The sequence below is a fragment of the Protopterus annectens genome, chromosome 7.part1, assembly GCF_019279795.1.
Source record: "Protopterus annectens isolate FY-2018-M chromosome 7.part1, PAN1.0, whole genome shotgun sequence".
NCBI lineage: Eukaryota > Metazoa > Chordata > Ceratodontiformes > Protopteridae > Protopterus > Protopterus annectens.
The window spans coordinates 104,357,333-104,380,547 of record NC_056740.1 but is presented as its reverse complement, the minus strand read 5'-3'; the positions used below and the strand labels follow the sequence as shown (position 1 = coordinate 104,380,547).

General features: G+C 37.2%; 1 protein-coding gene across 1 annotated transcript in view; it reads right to left on the bottom strand.

Annotated features, from left to right (window-relative positions):
- The window catches only part of CACNA2D3 (calcium voltage-gated channel auxiliary subunit alpha2delta 3), a 2,619,084-nt gene that overhangs the window by 430,575 nt on the left and 2,165,294 nt on the right, over positions 1-23,215 (bottom strand). The window contains exon 24 of the mRNA XM_044078472.1: positions 7,034-7,109. Within this exon, the coding sequence (XP_043934407.1) occupies positions 7,034-7,109 (76 nt within the window). The remainder of the gene's footprint in view (positions 1-7,033; positions 7,110-23,215) is intronic.

Genomic DNA, 23,215 nt, shown 5'->3' with positions numbered 1-23,215 from the left:
TAGTGTTAGAGTAAAAGAAATGATGAAATAGTGGTAACTATGGAAAAGGTGCTATTTGAAATTATCAGGGGGAGGTTTATTGAAAGAAATTACCAATGAGATGAAATGAGACTATTCATGTTGAGAGTCTTTGCAAAATATGAGGTGCTGGACTAATAAAAACTGCATTTGCAATTGTGAATTTATGAATTATGTTACACATAAAATCTTAAAGAAAAATAGAATTTAGAAAGGGATGATACCTTCACCATGCACTGTAGCCTCTATCACCCCATCTTTTCTAGGCTTATCATACCGTGGAGGTTCTCTTTCTAGGAGAAATGTGCTTTTGTAAGCCCTCATCTTGCTAGCTGACAGTAGGCAAAGATGATGCAGCTGAGAAGTCAGCATCCAAGTCTGCCTTTTATTATTCTTGATGTGTCGTCTCTGATCAATGCCTGTAGGTTCATCAGGCATGCACTGTATCATTGAATTTGATCAATGATGACTCTGAACACCATGCCAGACTACATACCTCCACTGGACATGAACACAAATCATTCATCTAGATCATTGATTTCAACAGCAGAATTTCATAAGTTATGTAAGTTTGCAAAAGGTCTTCTGACTTATCAACCTTCAGGAGACATTGTATCAGTAATTGCTGAATCATACAAAATTTTATCCGCATAGGTATCTAAATGTTTCTTGAAATATTCCTACTAAAACATGTAATACATTCTGGAAAGACACTCCATAATTGTGCTAATCTGTGTGCTACATAATGTTGTTTCATTTTTATGACATATTTCTAAGCTACGTTATGTGTCTTTCCATTATTATACACTTCAATTCCCAAATGTGACTCAAAAATGGATCATTAAATACCTTATAAGCAAATAGGAATCAACCCGTAATTTTTCTTTAGTGGAAAGAATACGTCAGATTGTTTGGTAAGTTTTTTAATAAATGTATGTTGTACTGCATTTATACAATTTAATTGCCCATTTTTCAGTCGACAGAAACCAGTATCACGATCCAATATTTATAAACCTCAAATAATGTAACTAAACAAGAAAAAAATTCTCACTGTAAAAATTTTCATACTCGATTCTTTCTGTTATAATGCATTTTTTTACAGATGAGGTGAACATGTTTTTAAAAAAAATGAAGCTATCTAAACATTGAAATCTTTATAACTGCTAACTTCTATTAAAACAATTAATGACAATGTCATTGATTTCCTTAAAGTATGATTACCAAAATGCACTCACTCTACAATACTTTTTTCACCCACCTGCTATACACTAACCAAATAGCCATAGCTCATTCAATCATATACCAACCCAAAAACTGCCCAGCCCTCCAAAAACTAGTAGAATTGCATAGTAGCAACAGACCTCTAAGATCCTCTGAAAAACTGCAACTGCAGGTCACAAAGGCACATAACTCAGGAGAACAAAACCAACCCTAGACATCCTGGTCAAAATACATCAAGACTTTAGTGTAAAAATAACCAAATGAGTGACTCCTTAGTCCAAAAATGTTATTATCAATCAGTCAAGTGTTTTTACCCTAGACACTGTTGGAACCTTTGCAGAATACAAAAACACACTAAAATGCTTAAATACAAGTATTTACATAATTAATTAAAACCATGTGACTCAATTAAAAATATACAAACTCTAAAAAGGAAAACAGACCACAAATTAGAACCTGTTAAAAATATAGAGAGGAATACAAATAATTCTTTAACCCTTGTGGTACTCAACTAGATTAAATCCAAATAGTGCATACTCATATTACCTTGCCTATGCAAAATCCCAGGGAATGAGAGAAAACAAAACAAGTATAAACTTTCAAAAACCTTTAAAAATTATTAAAAAATTATTAATTAAAAATTGATGAGCTTCCAAATATAAATCTTGTGTCCTAGATTTTAACATGGGAAGGATAGAGAGGTTTTCATTCAAACCAGGTGGGGTAAGTGAAATTTAATTTTAATTGCCAGTGTAATTCTCTTCTTTCAATGTGTAACTTCCACAATCCTCCCCTTGGGTTTTTGGAATAATATCCAAAATGCCAAAGCAATTTTTTTTAAAACCTGTACAAACCAAGGTGTGTTTAAATAGTGCATTGTTGGGATTCTACTTAGAAGTCGCATAAGGATGTTCATAAATTATTTTCTTCCATTGTCTGTCTGTCTTCCCCATATAAAAAAATCCACATTTATTGCAAATAGCAATATAAACAATGCCCCCAGTAGCATGATTACCTTTCTTTCAAATAAAATATGAAGGAAAATTCTGAAGGGAAACTGTAGGCTCTTCTAAACTGTAGGGATGTTGTTTACATGTTCTACAACAGGTGGCTCCATTCAAGATGGGGTAAACGGGGAATCTGATGTCTTCAAAGTAGAATTTAAGGGTTCTACCAGTTTTAAATACAAAGTTCAGTCCAATCTGTAGCATTTCAAGGATTTCAGGGTTACCCTTAAAAAAGTAATCCAATTTTTAGAAATAATAGCTTTGATTTCCCTGGAACCAAATCAAAAGGAAATTACCATCCTGTTGTGAAAATCTTGCTTCTTTTCTTCCTTTCTACCCTGAAACATGTAGGAGCCATCTCCTAAGAGTGGTTTAAATGTTAAACTACAATCTTTAAGAACTTTATCACCTATTTTGCATAACAACTCCTGGGGATACCTCCTCTCCAAAAAACATTTGAAAAATAATACCCATTTCAGTCCAAAAGTTCATAAGGTTTGAGCACATTCTCATGGCTGGAACTAACTGCCACGTATAAATGTTCCTTTTAGTGAAATGGGGGGGATTGCTTTAATAGTCCAGGTAGCTATTAGAAAAGGTGGTCTTCCTAAATATCTTTCAGACAAAAGTATGATTGAGGGTGTTTGTGTATAACCTAGCATCTAGGTAGTCAATACCAACATTCAAGGAGGAGGAAGTAAATTTAAAAAATGAAAAACATTGTTTAAGTAATCAACAAACTCCACTGATTCCTGTTACAAAATTTTCCAAAGAATAAATATATCATGCAGGTAATGTAAACAGGTATTCCACCCTTCCCTAAATTTGGAAGTAAAATCAAACTTCTTTTTCCATGTGTATAACACCAGGTTGGTGTACATGGGTCCACAACTTGCATCCATTGCTACACCCTTGACCTGCTTAAAACAATTTCCCTTCAAAGGTAAAAAAATTGTTAACCAGAATAATTTCCATAACTTCCATAACAAAATTAACTAAGGTGTTATTCACTGTAGTAAGTTCTTTAATTGCTTCATAATAAAAGACACACACTTTCTTTGTGTGATATATGTAAATAAATTTACACCATCTACTGTAATAAAGTAACAGCAATCACTTACAACTGTTTTTTAAATTTAGCCAGAAAATCCCAAGAATCTCTTAAAAGATAGTCAATATATCTAGTGGCATTTTTTTAATAGTCCGTCAATAAAAACTCCAAGGGTGTAAGTTGAACTTTGGTGTGCTGCAATGATAAACCTATAAGGTGGTTGGTGGATGTTCTTGTGAACCTTTAGTATTTCAAAGGCTGTGGGGATGAGGGGATGTTCATTACTCAAAAAAATGAAAACTTCCTCTGAAATTGCTCCCTGTAAGAGACTGTCTTTCAAAAATAATTGAATTCTCTTGTGGGCCAAAAAACTCTCTGTTCTAGAAACCTCCTGATATTTAGCAGTGTCATGAAAAATTCCAAATAAATGAATAAATGACACACATAATTAACTTTACCAACCAAAATGACCCCCCACCCAATCAGGTTTCATAATCCTAAGGCTGCCCTTGTTTCTAAGTTCTTTAATCAAATTAGATTCTTGTTCTGTCAAATTAAAAAATCTCTTCCTATCTCTTTAAACAAGAGAATATATCTTAGCAGAATATGCCTTTTCAAATGCTGTGATAGTTGGGTGGTTGGGGGGGTTGAAAATACTCAATAAAAGACACATACTTTCTTTGTGTGATATATGTAAATAAATTTACACCATCTACTGTAATAAAGTAACAGCAATCACTTACAACTGTTTTTTAAATTTAGCCAGAAAATCCCAAGAATCTCTTAAAAGATAATCACTATATCTAGTGGCATTTTTTAATAGTCTGTCAATAAAAACTCCAAGGGTGTAAGTTGAACTTTGGTGTGCTGCAATGATAAACCTATAAGGTGGTTGGTGGATGTTCTTGTGGGTGGTTGGGGGGGTTGAAAATACTCAATAAACACTGAGGTGTTTGTTGAATTAAAGGGCTCATGAGGAACTTGGTTTTAAACATTAGTTGAAAGTTAAGTTTCCTAGTGTAAGGCTTCCGCTCTGTTAGTACATCCACTGCTTCAACTCTAAATGAGGGAACAAATTTAAACCCCCTTTTTAAAAGTTGATGATGAGGTCGGTATACTTGTAAATATTAAAACCCTGGTAGGATAGAAGTTTCCCATCAAAGGCTTTATAAATGTTACAAAAATTACCCGCTGGCTCCTCCTCAATGTACCTTATATCAGTTAATTGTTGTTCATGTTGTTGTTCCTCCAAAATTGACCTCTCCCCTTGTTCCACACACCCTTGGGGGTGCATGCTTGGGGTAAAAATGTATTTTGTCTATTCCTGTTGTTTATTCTTTCAGACCTTCTTAAAGGGGATAATTACTTCCATAATCAGAAAACTCATCCCTATCAGGAGAACATCTTTTCTCACACAAAATATATCCCTCAACATATTATTAGCACACACAACCCAAAGAACTTCAAACTGCTACTTATACACCACTTCAGCAAAAACTGGCTCTGCTCCTTTACTACGCCACAGTAACACTATTTCCCCTATTCTCCCATGCTCGTACACCCCTAGTACAGCTAAACAATACCTGCTATCCCCTTATACTCTCTCTTCTGTGTATCATAGGATTGCCCACCTAAAAGCCTGTCGCTGTTATGCTTACTCTACACAGTAATAACCATGTTATTCAATTGTCTCAATTGTAAGTTCACACTGCTACGGTCAAAATCCTAACATTTAATTCTTAGACTGTATGTAAAGTACTTCATAATTCTTACATAAAATGAATAAGCTTGTGCTCTGACAGACTTGTGACCTTTGAACAATGTTGTAAGGTGTTTTTTTTTCCTTCTGTACTATGATGAATTTGTTTGTGAATTGTTTTTTGTGTGAATATTTCAAATTATGTTGAAATGTGATCTTATATACTATGTATTTTGTGATGTATGTGGAGCTTTTCTCCTGGGGTCTCCGCTGAAAATGGATTTCTTCCCCAGCTGGATACTCCTGGTAAACAAATGTTAAATAAATAAATAAATAAAATACTTGTTGTTTTAGCCAACCGTCTAAATGCATAGTAAATAATTATTAATGTTTGTGAAATATTCTTCATTATTTGCAGAATAAATAAATAGATAAAATAAATAAATAAATGCAGTCATCAAAAAACTTGACCAACCAAATGTGTTTACTGGTGGGATTAGAAGTAAAAAATTTACCTTGGATAATGGCCCTGTGTGTTCTTCCCCTGAGACACCAACTAATCCTTCTAATAAAGTATGGATTAACCTTTAAGATGTTGCAAAGCAAAATCAGTGATGTGAAATGGCAATAATTTAAAGGGTTTTGTCAGGTCCAAATAAATAATGCTTGAAGTTAAGCCATCATCCATGTCTTTAGTAATATGCTCATAAATCCCAGATGAGTTGATAAGCATATATTATCCTTAAAAAAAAAAAAAAAGTGCGACTCTATCAAATAGTGCAGTGTTATTTTCCCTAGATAAAATTTCACTAACACATCTTGCAAAGCATCTGTTAAATAATTATGTCAAAGTTATAGGATAGTTCTCTCCTGCCAATTTATTCCTGATTTATGCACAGGAACAACTATGGATTTTCTCCATGAATCAGGAACATGACCAGAATGAAGCATGGTGTTGGCTATAATGTTTAATATATTTACTAACTGAGCTTTTATTTAGTAACCTGGAGTCCAAGGATACAATCAGATCTACTCAAGATACCTAGCTAAATTTTATTTAATGCTCTCTTGTTAACATCTTTAGTAATAATGGAACATACCTCCAAAGTTCTTGGCTCATTTTCATAAGACATTGGACTGCTATCATCAGTATTGAGACTAAAAACTAGTAAATTATTTATTAAATATATTAGCAATTGTAACATGAGTTTTAATCAATGTCCCATCTTATAAGATCAAATTAATATGGTTGAGATCATACTTAAAAGAGTTTATATATTTTTTCATGCACAATATTTAATTCATGAAATTTCATATCTTGTTTTTTCATGTCATATCATTGATTATAATTTCTTATACCTCTGCCTCTGCTTTTTTTATTATTATTATTAAACTGATTTGGAAATTTATGATAAATATAAATAGCTCTCCATTTCCTATTATATGTTGTAATGAAACCGTGATTCCCTCAGTTTGGGAATGTATATTTTTTAATTTTTAACTTTATAATAAGCAGTATCAACAACAGTGATATGTAATGCGTCTTCTCATTGTTCTTACACTCTGCAATCTTTTACAGCTCACTTCAGTGTATAGAAGAGAAATATTTCTGTAATTGATAATAATTTTTAAGTCCATTATTATAACGTTTCATTTAAAGTCATGGTGTGTCCTTTACTACTATATCAAACTGAAATGATAAATGGTCAGACGAACCTAAAGGACCTGAAATTTAAATGTTCTCTATTCTAGTAGGGAAATCAGTTCCCAATAGCTGCTGGATTTGAAGGTAAGCGAGTGTCTTAGTCCATTCATTCCATCAGAGAGAATGTGTCACTTAGCTATCTGCAAGGTGTCACATGATGCCCACCTTCCCCTGAGATAGGTAAGCCTTTAGTGGATACACAACCCAGTCTCTGTCTAACCTGCTTCTCCAGTGTCTAAGAATCCATGTCTAGTACATGAGCTTTACCACATTGTCTACAACATAAAACAATACAGTGTCCATCATACAGTTATGTACGGTACCATACTTACATCCAGTAAGCTGTGGGCACTTCCACTGCTGTCAATTGTTGTTTTACACATGGCTTGATAATCATACAGATTAATTCTGCAAAATAAATAAATTGCACATTATTGACAGTGATACAAATCTGAGCATATGTACATGTTTAGCTGTTAATGCTTTCCATTTGCTGTGATAAAATGAAAATCCTACACAGAAAGACATGCAAGTCATTTCTACATACTAAAGATTATTATTAGCAAGTCATTATAAATGCGTCTTTGCCTTTCAGTACTACAGTGATGGATTTAGATTCTTACAACTGAAAAACTAAACTACTACAGATTACCCTTATACAACCGACAGTAGCCTATACAACACTGCAACAACAATGAATATTGCATGCTGTCAGAAGGCAAAGACTAATATTAATAGTATTGTAGTCTGAATCCATGTCAGAATAAATATTTTGCTAATATGTCATCATAATCCTTGAATAATATTTCACAACCATCTACCTAGCATTTAGTCATCATAGAAGGTAAAATAATGCCTTTAATATAAATTGTGTCATATTTAGCAAAACTATTTCCAGGCATTCCTAAAGTAGTGATGATAGGAAGTTATAATACACAACGCATAAACATACACTATGCTTGAGATGTTGCTTACCACTCACATTAATTTGATTATATTTATTTGATTAATTCGAACTGACAAAATATCCAAACATTGCATCCATTATGGACTACATACTTTCCTTCAACTCAGAAAAATTCAAACTAGCTAGCAGTCTCCCAGACACTTTCAGTGATTACCATCCCACTTACAAAAACAAAGATTATCACAAGCCCTCTACACTGGGTCTATATCAATTTGTCAAAGGTTCACTTCTGTGAACCTATCTTCCTTGATCTGAAACCACCAACTGTTCAGTTCCACAAACATTAACATCCATAAAAGATTTAAGTAGAGAAAGGAAACAGTTGGCCAACAGCACAAATTTGCCCCTTTCCCCATTTCCCCACTGTAGTGTGATCTCGGGGTTGGTATATATAGTTATTGGGGGTGTGTTGGGCAGCCTTCGCATACTGTGGTGAATGTTCTGGTGTAGTGTTGGCCAAGTGCTTCCTTTCCCATATGAAATATTTTTTTCATTGTGAAAGTTTGGTGGTTTTGGGTTGATGAAGAAAGGTTTGTGGAAGTGAACCTTTGACAAATTGATATAGACCCCTCTATACCACTACACTTTAATTCTGCAAGATAGCTAAAAATGTTGAAAATCCACATTCAATAATACCCTCAAAAATGTAATTGGGAGCCCCTCAAATACCTTTCACAAGACAAAGCTATCTCTTACTTCAATTAACACTTTTCTCATCATACCAAATCAGCAAGCTGTGATAAAGACATAAAAAAGTAAAAGACAGCACTGCCCCAGCTAATCCATCAAACAAAGCTACTAAAAATGGTCAGGACAAAAACTAGAAATCTTGGCATAAAAACTGTAAACAAATAAATCTAGAAATATATAGCTGTCTAAGAAGCCACACCAAGGCACCAGTTGTTAAAGAAAATATGACTTTCTTGTCCACTGACTAGGCTACATATTTCTGCTCAATATCTGAGCTGTTTGGCTGGCTGTATATATACCGACAATCAACTGTATTACAAGCTGAGTTAAGTACAAACTTGCAATGTTAAAGATAGTACTGCATTTTATTTTTCTGTTTATTTATTTGTTTCATTGGATATTGTGGTGTCTCTGTCTCTCTGCAGTTAGTGGGGGTTATTGTTGTTTTCACTTCATTGATATTCGGTGTTTAACTCTTAGCCTAAAGGGTTTCTCTGTACTTATAATTGTTAGTCACATATCTATGAATTTATTTCTGTTCAATATCTGAGCTGTTTGGCTGGCTGCTATATACGTAAAATCAACTATATTACAAGCTGAGTTAAGTACAAACTTGCAGTGTTAAAGATAGTATTGCATTTTATTTTTCTGTTTATTTATTTGTTTCATTGAATATTGTGGTCTCTTGTCTCTCTGCAGTAAGTTTCCTGCCCTCTCTCCCTGTTCTTGTTGTGGTATTAATCTTGGTGGCTTTGAAATTGCCCACCCCTCCTGTAAAATTGTGTTTGATGGGTCCATCTCATTTGCTCACTCAACTGAGTACAGTGAGATCATATTTTGATTTCAGACACTCCTATCAGTTTCATCTGTTCAGCTTTATTCCAGCTCTATTCCAGTCTAGTGTCATTAGCTCATTCTACCTAACAGTGAGAGAACATTTGAGAAGGGCAACCCACTTAGGTCCTTAACCTTGAATTATCTTCTGTTTCTCCTTCTCCCGTTCCACTTTGCTAAAAAAAAAAAAAAAAAAAAAAAAAAAAAAAAAACTTTCCTAGAATCTCCTTGTGTTCTGACTGAGTGTGCTTCTTGGCTGATAAGTATATTTTGGCACATTTTAACTGTTCAGAGTTGAATTCAACAATAATTGAATTCAGTTCATAATACAGTTTTAATAAATTGCATTTATTTAAACTGTATTTGCTTTAATATTGCAACACACTTAAGTGTGCTAGCTTGCACTGCACTTGAATTGTTTAGTGCTGTTTTAGCTGCTTTTCTGTAAAAAAAATCTAATCTTGTTTCCTGCCTTTCCTGTAAGTAGTCTAGTCCAGATACAGATTTGCTGTATCCAGGACTGTTTGTAAGCTTCTGAACCCCCCAAGCCTTTTCTCTGTTAGAGGGGAAGCCTTCTAGCTTATCAGTGGGAGTGGTAAGCACTAGGTAGCTTAGCTATCATAAGAGGGGTGGTTTCTGGCCCAGAAATTGTAGTTTACTGGCTGTTTGGGCAGTGTTTTCCATAATTTTCAACTTTCTGGTTTAAAAACCTGGATTTGCGCTTGTTCCCACCTCTCTTATAACTAGTCTAGTCCAGTTACAGATTTGCTGTATCCAGGAGTGTTTGTAAGCTTCTGAGCCCCCCAAAGCCTTTCTGTGTTGGAGGGAAGCCTTCTAGCTTGTCAGTGGGAGTGGTAAGCACTAGGTACCCTATCTACCATAAGAGGAGTGTTTTTCGGAACAGAAATTGTAGTTTATTGGCTGTTTGGGCAGTTTTTCCATTTCTTTCAATTTTCTGGTTTAAAAGCCTAAGTTTGCATTTCATTCCCACCTTTCCTGTAACTAGTCTAGTCCAGATATAGATTTGCTGTATCCAGGATTGTTTGTAAGCTTCTGAGTGGTACCAAAGACTGCTCTTCATTTTTTTCTTTAGATATGCTAGTTCTCTCCACTCCTGCATTTTTTCTAGCTTATTAGTCTAGCACACTGCCAGACTTCTTGTAGCAATTGTTGTAGCACACAAAAGTGCTACCAGCACTAAATGTTCCACAAGGAAACAGCTCCAATACTTATTATTAATGCCCACCACTCCAAGCATGTCTAAAGGTCAGTTCAATGTGCTTTCTCCTATTAACCTGGTGAACTTGGGCATCCTGAGGCAATGTAGCAACTGCCTCATGTACACTGACAACCCTCTCCTCTTACCTCTCAACACTCAGACTTACGAGAGATGCAGTTATATATCCAAATTGGATGCCACGCACTCTCCAGTCAAGACCGGAATAGCCGGTCAAGAGGAGAAGTTTAACACTTGCACCACACCACATGGAACACATAGCCCTCCAGAAAACACACCAGGTGCACTGCCTTCACATAAAAACAGAAACCACACACCCACCTTTGCAGAGGCTCTCAATAAAATTCTATCCAAACAGCAGAGACCTCCAAGGAAGAAACGCACTTGACCACCACAATACAACACTAATCACGAGACACATAACTCTCCTAAACAGTGTGCCACTCAACTAAGGCCCCTAAGGCAAAACAGCATGTCCAACACACTAGTCATAGGTGATTCAATAGTGAGGCACACTGATGTTCCACTCACTAGGTTGAATAAGGAGAAAGTAACAGTCAGCTGCTTGTCAGGTGCCGGGATCCACCACATAACACATGCACTCAGGTCCCTCAACAACAGGTACAAATATGACTCTGTCATTGTACATGTGGGTGTGAATGACCTGAGACTTACCTCCCTGGACTAAATGAAAAGAGACAAGGAGGAGCTCTCAGATTATGTAGACCAGGCGGGTATGACCCTAGCCCTGAACAGCATCCTACCATCACTCAGAATGATACCACAGTACAAGCAGAAAATGATTGATTTCAACAATTGGCTAAGTCTTTGGTGTCATTCTAAGCGGATCCAGTATCTGGCTGCCTGGGATGAAATGATTGACAGACCTTGATGATTTGCCAGAGAAGGCCTGCATCTGTCATGCCTGGGCTTTCCTATACTGCCCAAGGCTCTTGCCACCCCATAGTGCCTTTTTTAGATGGTGTTCCAAACACCAAATTACCACTGTAACAGCTACAAACAAATGCAATCTGATGGTCATGCTGCTCAATGCTAGACGTCTAAATCTCAAAATGCACTCACTCGAAGCACTCCTTAAAATGGAGAACATCAACATTTGTGCTGTAACAGAGACTTGGTTAAAGGCAGCAGAAAGCACCCCTACACTACCAAGCTATTACGCATTCCACACCTTTTGACCCCAGAACTTGGACCAAAGCTCCAAAGGCAGTGGTGTTTCCATATTCATAAAGGATGCACACACCTCTAGACTGGTAGCCCAACATAATGCATCAGAGATACTTCAGGTGCAGCTAACATTGGGTAAGACAGCAATTCAGGTCGTAGCCTGCTATAGGTCACCAGTCATATCCCAAGACTCACACTCCACGTGGCTAAGCACCCTGGAGAATATCAGGGTCCAACATAACACTCTCATACTGGGCGACTTCAACTATCCCTCCATCAACTGGGAAAACTACTCATGTACCAATATACCAGCCCAACATTTCCTGGAATTCATGAATTCTAATGCCCTGGACCAGCTCTTTCTTACCCCGACTAGAGGTAGCAACATCCTTGACCTGGTAATTACTAACATGGGTGACAGTTGCTCTACACCAATAGTCATCTCTTCCCTGGTTAGATCCGACCATAAACTAATCACCTTGGAAATCCACATCCCACCCCTCCCCCTCACAAAGGTAACCACCATGAAAACCTTCTCCAAAGCTGACTTTGAGCTCCTAAAAACAAAGGTGGCTAACTTCACAGCACCCATGCAAATGGAGAATAGTTGCATGAATGCCGAATCATACACCAATGAACTGTACGAACACGTACACAAATGCATAGATCTCACCATACCCAATAGAACCAAGACACTCTCCTACAAAAAAAGGAGGCCAATCTGGTGGTCTCCTGCCATAAAGAAACTCTACAACAGAAAGAGGAAACTAATGCGGAATAAGGTGAAGTCCCAATACTGGAAAAACTCCCTTATCAGCCTTAACAAAAAGTTGAGATCCTTTATCAAATCCTCTAAATCTAGCTATGAAAACAAAATTGCAGCAGACATTAAAGACAACCACAAGGCCTTGTATAGTTATGTAAAGAATCTCCATGACAATATCCAGATTTGCTCTGAGCTACTGCACAATGGTACCTCCTATACCAAGCCAACAGATATTGCCAATATACTGGCCAACAGATTCAATGCCAGCTTTACCACCCCCCCCCCTCCAAGGGCCAATCACAATACCAAAAGATTGCCAGGCACCCAGTATTACTGCTGCACAGGTTAAAACAGCACTGTCCAAGGCCAAGAATACTGCTTCTATGGGACCTGATAATATCCCTGGCTGTGTTCTACATGAACTACAGTTTGAACTGGCACCTCACCTGTGTGCCCTGTTCAATCACAGCCTCATCTCAGGCTTTGTCCCTACCAAATGGCACACTACTACAGTCATCCCTCTCCACAAAGAAGGAGTGACTACAGACCCTGGGAACTATCGCCCTATTAGCCTGATGAGTCTAATATGGAAAGCTATGGAACATGTCATCATGCACCTAATAAACAAGGATATATGGAATCTCCAAACTCTGGATCCCACACAGTTTGGTTTTGTGAAAGGTAGATCATGCCTGCTCAACTTGATCAACTTCTTTGAGTCAGTCACCAGAGCTGTGGATGAAGGCAAGGTAGTTCATACAGCCTACCTTGATCTGGCCAAGATTTTTGAGACCATTCCCCATTCAGGGATCATAGAAAAACTCACTAAGCTGGGCATCAACCCCTATATCACTAGGTGGGCTGGAAACTGGCTCACAGATAGAACCCACAGTGAGAAAGCAGCTGACTCCAAGTCAGACTGCAGACCAGTCATGAGTGGAGTCTCACAGGATTCGGTACCGGGTCCTCTCCTGTTTGGTATCTACTTTTCTGAAGTCCAGGCTAACACAAAGGGACTCTGGCTGACAAAGTCTGCAGATGATTGCAAGTTGGGAGCTATTAACAACTCTCCAAGTGATGTTGGCATCCTACAGAATCCTCTCTGAAACCAACGACTGGTGTCAGAACCATGGCCTTAAGCTCAATGCCAAAAAATGTGTCATCATCCCCTTTGGGAAAAACCCAGTTCCCCATAAATTACATCGATGGTAGTCCACTAAACACAGAAGGCATTATAAGAAATATGAGACTACAGTTTGACAACAGCCTCTCTTTTGACCACCAAATTGCCACTGTAGTCAGAAAGTCCTTCTAAATGGCACATCTCATTACTAAGAGTTTTGCATCCAGGAAGAAAGAGGTCATTGTCTCCTTCTGCTCTTCCTTCATTAGGCCAATCATCGAGTACAATGTCCCATTGGCATGTACCTCACTACTCACCTGGACCTAACAACTGGAGAGGCCACAAACTCAGACTCAAAAAACTCAAACTATTCTCTGTCTCATATCACCTACTTAGAGGTGATCTCTGCTTGACTTACAAAGCCATGTCTCACCCAGCTCTGTTAGAAAAGCTACATCTAAAGAAATCCCAATCCTGCTGCATCACATGCTGCAGAGACCTTAACATCATTACCACAATCAACAGAACATGCTGGAGGGACAGGTTCATAACCCAGAGACTGCCCATGCTATGGAACAGACTTCCCATACATGTCAAACAGAGCACCTCACTGGCCGTCTTCAAGAGAAATATTGATGAGTGGATGGGAATTAGAGAATTCACCCCAAGGATCACTCCACTGGCTCTACTCGGCACGAAGATCGGGTGGCATGATGCCAGCGTAATCCTATTGACTAGGCTTGTAAAGGCTCCAGGGACATTAGCCTAGTACACACCTATGAGCCTATGAACCTATGAACATATAGGAAAGGCATGAAGCATGTCTGGCAAAGCTTGAATGCCCTGTTGAAACCAAGCAGAAAATCCACTCTTCCTTTCCAGATGAACCTATCAAACACATAGCTGATACAGTCAATAACCAATTCATATGCTGTATCACCCTCAACCCCCAACAATCATCCAGGCCCAGCTTTTCTTTCACTCTAAAACTCCAGCCCCATACCTAAACTCTCCTCAAAAACAGTCCACACCTTTACCGTAAAAAATGCCTTCAAAATCTGGAAATGTCAAAACTATTACCTGACTACGTGCCAGCAAAATATCTCAGCATAGCTACTGATAGTCTAAGTTATGCATTATTCCTCCTCATTTACAGATCCATAAGAGAAAACTTCATCCCTGTCCAGTGGAAAGGGCAGTCTCTGACTTGGCTCTGATAGAAATGCCACACATTCATAAATCAAACTGCACAAGAGTCAGTCACTCTAGGGATCTTAACTTAGACTCTGACATGAACAGATCACACTGGAGAGAGAGAGATACATCTCCCAGATACTGCCATTACTCTGGAACAAGCTTTCAATTCATATAAAGCATAGCTCCTCCATGACCCTCATCAAATGCAGTCTAGATTAATGGATGGGCAACCACAAATTCTCTCCTATAGTGGCAAACATGTTCTTCCTGGACAGGGGAAGTAGGTATTACCTACCATAGACCTTTACCTCTGCAAACTTCACTCACCTAACCACTGACAACTGGGGCAATATGGGATAGATATGACTGGGCTTTTAAGGGCTCTAGGGCCTTTAGCCTAGTAATTTTTTATGAGCCTATGAATGTATGAAAGGTTCCTCCATAATGCCAATGCATAAAGGTGTCACATCCACTGAACTGTCAAAGTTTCACCATAGAGCAATCCTCCAACCACACTCCAAAGTACACAAAATCGTTCTGTGTGAAAACCAACTACTCTCTCCCACCAAACATGGTTTTTGACCCCATAACATTACTGTAAAAGCCCCAACTTCATTGTCTTGATATTGTTAGTCAAAGCAGCAATTTATGACTTATCATCTCCACTCTTATCCTTAACATGTTAAAATTTTTGATACAATTTCATACCAACTTCTCCTACACAGACTCCATCTTTGTGGCCTTGTACCTTCCACTGATAAAGGGTTCACCAGCTTCCTTAATAATCACACCAAGTCTGTAAAATGGATTGACTCCTACACCTCCCTCCCCCAAGTCACAGCAGTTATTGCCTATGACTCTACACTAGGACCTGTACTTTTCAACATCTTCATTAACAACATACACAAAGAGTCAAAACCTGCCAGCATTATTCAGATGAAGTGAATCTACACTAGTCTGCTCAGCCTCCATGTGTGTGTGTGTGTGTGTGTGTGTGTGTGTGTGTGTGTGTGTGTGTGTGTGTGTGTCCATGTGTGTATTTATTTGACTATACTAGTCCAGAATGCAACCTTGTGATTATCATTGATCAAGGAATGAAAATACAGGAAACGAGGCTTTATGAACTAAACATAAACTGAATTATGTATCTGCTACTCACTCATCACTAAGTGATTTTATTGCTCTTAAAGTACCATTGGGCCACAAAAGTGGAGCCCACCCATAATGCCAGCCACAAATGTGACAGACTTCTGGGAGGTTTCTATGCTGAGTCCACTTAGCAGGTCAGCTTCAACCTACTATGTCCCTCATTACTGTGTTCCCCTTGCTTGTGTGTCACTCACCTTCCCCTGTTTCTTGTCCATTCCTTATTGTTAGAACCTTCCATATCAATCATTTCCATTGTTACATGCTTATGTGTCTGCCCCTGCTGTCATCCCTATAGCCTTCTTCTTACCCACATCACTCTCTCTATCTTTCTTCTTTTATAAAAATAAAAAAGATACCTGTTCCCAAAAAAAAAAAAAAAAACCTCTTCCATGCACTACTTGTTGCTTCTGCCTTCCCACTTACCTTTCTTCTCCCACCCATTATGACTACAGACAATGCCCAACACATTTGATAGGGTTATAGACAAACAGGTGTTTTTGGTTAATGGAGTGCAATGACCAACTGGGAACGTAGCTGTGTGAAATATTTTTTTAGTGCTAGACAGGCAGAAGGGTGACGGATAATTTTATGTGGTAGTGCTATACAATGGTGGGTTCTGAAAGGTTTTTTTGCTGCAAATTATCAACTTTGTTATAGCATTGTTCAAGCTTTAATTTTTGTGAAGCCAATAAGTTAGTAAGGATGGGAGTGCCATAAAACAGAGTTGAGAAGACATAAGTAATGGCATGTATAGTTTAAGTTGCATTGGTAAGAACATTGTTGGCTCTGTAATGCATCCCTAGTTTTTGATGATTTTTTTATGCAATGTTGTATATGCAGGTCGAATGTAAGATCATCATCCACTATCACCCATAATAATTTGCTATGAGAAGTGACTTCAAAGGTTATATTGTCAAGAGAGAGGACTTTAAATTTTGTTTTTTCATGAGAGAGGGATTTGGGGGAAAAAGCAGTAGTTTGGTCTGTTTTGGGTTACGCATGAGTTGTGAGTCACAGAGCTGTGTTTCATTGGCTGTTAAAGCTTCCTGAGCATTGTTTTGGAGGTACATCATGTTGTCAGATTATAATGGAATCATATGCATAGTATATAAGAGATGCCTGTTGTGCGGATGCTTAGAGGATGTTCATGAACATGTTAAAGAGGAGGGGACCAAGGATAGAGCCTTGTGGTACATCGGTGGTGATTGGAAGGTAAGGAGAGAGCATGGAGTGACATTTTGTTGTCTGATACCTATTGGACAGTAATGTTTGAATCACAGAAGGGTGGACTGACAAATAACTAGTGAGGACATTTGAAGTAGAAGTTTCCTGTGACAAACTGTGTCAAAAGCTTTAGACAGGTCTAGAAATAAGGAAGAAAATAGTTTGCCCTTATCTCTAGCTTTATGGATAGTATTTGTATGTGTTAGAAGGACAATGATAGTACTGTGGGAGGGAAGCCAGGATGTGTAGGGGATACAAGTTCTTATTGCAGGAGGTAGTCTAGCAATTGTTTTTTAATAATTTTTTAAATATTTTTGTGAGGGCAAATAAGATTTCTATATGTTTAAAGTTATTAATGTCTGTTGAATTTTCTCCTTGTGCAGAGGGATAATGTGTGACTTTTTCCAGAAATTGTTGGATTGACCTATTTATAAAATATGACACAGGATAGGCAATGCTATTGTCTGCTATTTTTAGGTACTCATTTGGAAGGTCATCAGCTGACAAAGAAAATGCTTTAAGTTTGCATAAGAGTAATTTTATATAGGATATGGTACAGAGTTGAAGATGAAAGTGGATGTAGTGATATTTTGCTGTTGGACAGGGTTTGGATTAGATGCTGAGGATTAGATGCTATATTATCTATAAAATAAGAGTTGGACTGTATTGCAGTTTCGAGGGTGGAGTTATTGGTAGACGTGTTTGGGTTGAATTTTTGGCTGGGATGTAAGATTTATTTAATGGATGTCCAACATGTTTTAGTGTTGTCTTTAATATTATTCCAAACGTTATTATAGTATAGTATTTTATCATCATTTATTTGCTTTTTATTACGATTGCAAAGCATTCTGAAGTTTATAAAATGTTGAAGTATTTTATATTTTTGCCATTTTTCCATGCCTTCTCTGCATCGTGCAATAGCATTCTACTCTTTTTGGATTGCGAAATTGCATTATTTGTTTTTAGTCTCTTCCTTCTAGGAGATGCAAAGCTATTTAGGATATTTAGAAAAGTTGTACCAAATTTGTTTACAGCAACATATACTGGTGGATTTTTAGGAAGTTCCAGTAAATAGACATTAATGCAGTAATGAACATTTCTGGGTTAAACTTGGAAAGCTTGCATGTTATTTTATAAATATGCTGTTTAACTGGATGTGTAAGATGTCTGGTCAGAAAGATTGGGAGGTGATCAGTGAGAGAGTCTGACATTGTACTGGTGGTAGTGTATTTACTAGGGTCTGATACTGAGATCCAGTCTAATACTGAATTTGATGTCTTGCTGTAATGCGTGGGGCTATTAATTAGTTGTGTAAAATCGTATAAGTTCATGCTAGATGTAGGGGACTTACAGTTTATGTCAAACCAACGGACTTTCACATCATCAAGTAGTGTTTTACTTGTGGAAATGTTATGGATATCCAGTGTAGGATATCTCCCAGTATAGCTGTACTGTCACCAGGAGGGATATAAAGGACTATAATACATATTTGTTTATAATTGTTTATTTTGAGGAAAGCAATAAGAAGCTGTGCTGAACTGAATTTTAGTATTGGCTTGCTGTAAGGGGAAATGTGGTAGGTGTTGGGAAATATTAACGTGATATTGCCACCTTTGCTCTTTATATGGTCATTACAGATATTACAGCCAGGAGGTATAATGTCAGATTCATTTATGGAGGTTTAAGCCAAGTTTCAGTTACAGGGAAAATGTCAGGTTTATATGCAGTAATCTAGGCATGTAGTTCAACAATTTTATTTCTTATGTTTCTAACATTATCTTTGCATTCATTGTAATAGGTGAGGCCAGAATCAGGGTGTATATCTCCTCCTAAAAGGATTTCAGTATACTGGGGAATTATGCATACTTGTTTTTTGGTGAGGATTCTTGCAACTTAATCTTGTTTTGGTTTGAGATGAAGTGCAGTTAATTACTCTATATTTGGAGTAAAGATGAGCGGCTATATTAAATAGGGTTGTTGCAATGTGTGGAGAGTGTAAAGAGGAAATGTGGATAGAACGATGGGACAGAGGTGGAGAAATGTTGAGAGATATTATTGAGTCATGGTAGGATGAAAGGTAGCACAGTAGTAGGAGGAGAAGAATAGAGGATAACTGGAAGAGTAGCATAATTAAGTACAGGAGTCTTTTTTCAGATGTTAGGTAGGGGGGAAGTACCAATGAAGAAGGAAACAAGAAGTTGCAGGACAGATGGAGAGTCAGTGATGATGGATTCTGAAAGCAGGTAGAGGATATGTAAGGTGATAAGTATTTTCTATAAAAGGAGAAAGTTAGTTTGTCCCTGTATCTTTTTTCGAATGTCAGTAATAGAGGAGTATGAAAAGGTTAGGTTTTTCACTTATATCAACGAGACCACTAATTTTCTGAGGTTCACTATGAACAAAGATAATGACACTTTGAATTACCTTGGCGTGACCATCAAAAAAAACTATGATATGAGCGGCTTTACCTCCCATCTATTTTGTAACCCGACGTATTCTACTTCACTGTTGCACTACAACAGCTGGCATCCATTACACCAAAAGAAAACATTGATTAAAGGACAGTATGTCAGATTAGCTAGGATGGTCTCTCAATTTGATGATTTTTAGAGAGAATGTGTAGTGTTGAAGGACATGTTAGTGACGAGAGGATACCCTGAAAACTTGTTGGTAATGTAGCTGATGAAGTAATAACCAAGAGGGAATTAGGGACTTTTTGTTCCCTTTTGTCCCATATACCTGAATGGGGTTCCTCAATGGGAAAGACCAAATATGTTCGGTAGAGCTTTTATCCTCCCGTACACTATGAATTTTTATGACATCATAGGGATTGTGACAAAATTTTGGACAATATTCAGTTTGGACACTGATGTCCATGATAAACTGGGCAATAGGCTACTGGTTGTTTACAAAAAGGAAACTTCCTTGAAGGGACTGATGGAAAGATGCATCAAAAAATCAGATCAGGGTGGTAGTTTTAAATGTGGTAGGTGCCCACAATGTCTATTTATGATGGATACCAACAAGATTAAAATCAAGAACTATGGGCATAACACACCACGTAGGAAACATTATTATTATTCCAAAGGTGTGGTATATGTTGCGTTATGTGACTCCTGTGACGCCTGTTATGTTGGAAAAACTATCAGGGCACTTAGACAGAAAATCTACCAACATGTATATGATATCAAGCACAAGAATGAAAGTAATGCATTGTACAGGCATATCAGCCTTTTTCTAATGCATGCTTTTAAATTCTTTATAGTTGATCAAGTGGATATTGGACCACGGGGGGGGGGGGGGACTCAGAGGAATTTTTAGAATTTATGGAGCTCAATTGTCAGATTAAAACCAATGCCTGCCAAGTGGGTCTATATCATAATATCGAATTTTACAAACCTCAACTGTTATATCAAACCCAAAACCTTGAAGACTGAGAACAGCGAAGCTACAGAACATCAAATTCTTTCCCAGGGAAAGAATTTGGTGGGACATTTCCATGGCTTCGCTATTTCCTCCACTGTGGTGCTATCTCGGAGTTGGTATATTTAAGTAGGGGGGGTGTGGAGGGTAAAGACCCCCACATTAGACATAGTATTGTTTGTGTATTTTGTGCTGGAGCAGCGATTTTTTTCCCAGGGAAAAAAATCGCTGTTCTCAGCTTTCAGAGTTTTCAGTTTTCGCGGTTATAAGTTCTATGTTATAGTGTTCGATGTTATTGTGTTTCGATCATGTGATATAAACCCTGCCAAGCTCCTCGATTAAATGATAGCATTTCTATCAGTTCTGTATTAAAGTTGAAATCCATGTTTTTTATGTGATTTAAAAGTATTTTTATTAGTTGTGCATAATGTATTTTTCACACATTTATTATTTTTATTGACTCTTATTAGCATTTATTTATTTTATGAAGGAAGTGATGTTTTAACTGTGGACCAATGAGAGTCTGGGGTGTGCTATTTAAAGTTGTATTTTTGTGATTAATGTTATTCTGAGGAAGTCTTATACTGTGACAAAAGCGTTTAATTATTAAAAAGTTTTTCTTGTACCGCATCGCGTCTGCTGTGGTTCCTGACTTTGCCCTTCATCTTTGGACTTATTTGTCACAATTACCTAGCAACAACTTGATCTTAATAACCCCATGATCACTGCTCATCTATCAGTGGTAAAACTTATCTTGAAGTAAAAGTAATTTCTTTAGGAGCACAAACGATCTCTAGTATGTTCTGTTCCCTGGTGGCTTTTTTTTAATACTGTGAAGCAGTTGTTGCTTCTTGTGAATAATTTCCTTGCTAGCATTGTTGAATCAATGTCACTCAGGACTAATTCTGGTAAATTTAAGTCACTGTTCTTCTTCCTTCTTGTGTTTCATGCAAGAAATGTATAAATTCCTCTAGGTCATCGGCAATTGACTTTTGTGGTCTATACATTCCAGCAATTGTTGTATGTTAAAGTCTTGTTTTTACTGTCACAGTTACATAGTCTATAGCATTGGTGTCATCATTGAGCGCATAATAATCTTAGGTCTCACAGCTATCTTTAATCCCTGTCATAACACCTCCATCTGATTTTTTGTTAGAATGTCTGTTACAGTAGAAACATTTATACCCTGACATAACTGGTTTCCAGTTATTGCATTTAACTGTTTCACAAACAATAACTACATCAAACTTCTGTGAACATAGCAGATTTTTCCAATAAAAAAAACTTTATTATTAATGCTCTTAGCATTAACAACCATCAAAGATGCACCAAATGTTGCTGTCTGAGAACTGTTACATTTTCATAAAAAATCCTGCCTCGCATTTGTGAAATACTGCAACATATCTGCTGCAAAAATTATCTTCCTTAATCTTGATAACTGCACAACATCCTGTCTGACCACATGTATGCCCACAATTAGGATCAGATGCTCTACACATTTCCATTTTTAAAACAGTATATTTTTTCATGTAGGTATTTACCCAAAAATAGATTTATTTATGGTAACATGACTATCCTTTCTGTATGTGATTTGTGAAAAATATGTTCTAACTCCTGTACAGCTATGCAGTCTAAGAGGGTTGTACGTTTCCTGTCAGAGAGTCACTGCAGATAAGATCATTTGTACAGAGATATATGTCAGATGACTGAGTTTTCAGAAAGTCAAAATTTGTATGGAGGAGACCATATGATCGAGTTTCAAAAATTTAAACATCTAAAAAAAAAAAACACACAAAAATCTACTTTTTAAAACATTTATGCAGGAGGGGGGCAAGCCCCTGTTGCACACTCCATTTGGGAGCTGCACCCCACAGCCCCTGCAAATTATATAAAACAACTCTGAGATCACACTACAGTAATAAAAATGGTAAATTTCATGATCCTTGCTGTTCTGCAATCTCTATTCAAAAGCTTTAAGTTTTCAAAACTTGATCATATGGTCTCAACCATATGAATTTGAGTTTCTGAAAACTTGATCAACTAATAGGGATTCTTTGTACTGACATGCGTAATAACAGATCCATACTTCCTTACATTAAGGCATTCTAAGGCCTGCCTTGCATCCTCTATTTCTTGTTCTTGGCAAGCAATGTTCGTTATCTTCCCTCCAATTCCAAGAACATCTTTTCTCCTCAGATCTGAAGAATGTTTAACTTCTAATTATGTGATATCTGCTCTATGAATTATTACAAAAGGAATGATTTTCATCACCACTGATCTTATTAATCCCACTGTTTTCATTTGTTATTACATGTGCAAGCATGCAATTCATATCCAGCTGGCTTTTTACAGCCACAGTTTGAGCCATATTGTCAACAACTGTCTTTCTCATTTTTTCTTACAATAATGTTCTTCAATCCTTCCATGTTCAGTTTTGATTTCTTTCTTTTCACCTGCCCCTTGCTTCTTTTTTGTACCTTCTCTTTTGGAAAACTGATTTGATTGCCTATAGACTGAAGGTTTGCAGATACAAAAATGTTATCATTCCCTGTAATCTGTATGTTACATAACAAAGTAGTGCTCTTTTTAGTATGTGTTCTCTTTGCTTTACAGACATTTTCAGTTTATTTTTCTTCATTATCTGTTGTGAACCTCTTTCTTTCTTTCTTTTTTTATTTCCTTCTGCAAAGTCTGAATCCTCAGATTGCGTCTGCTG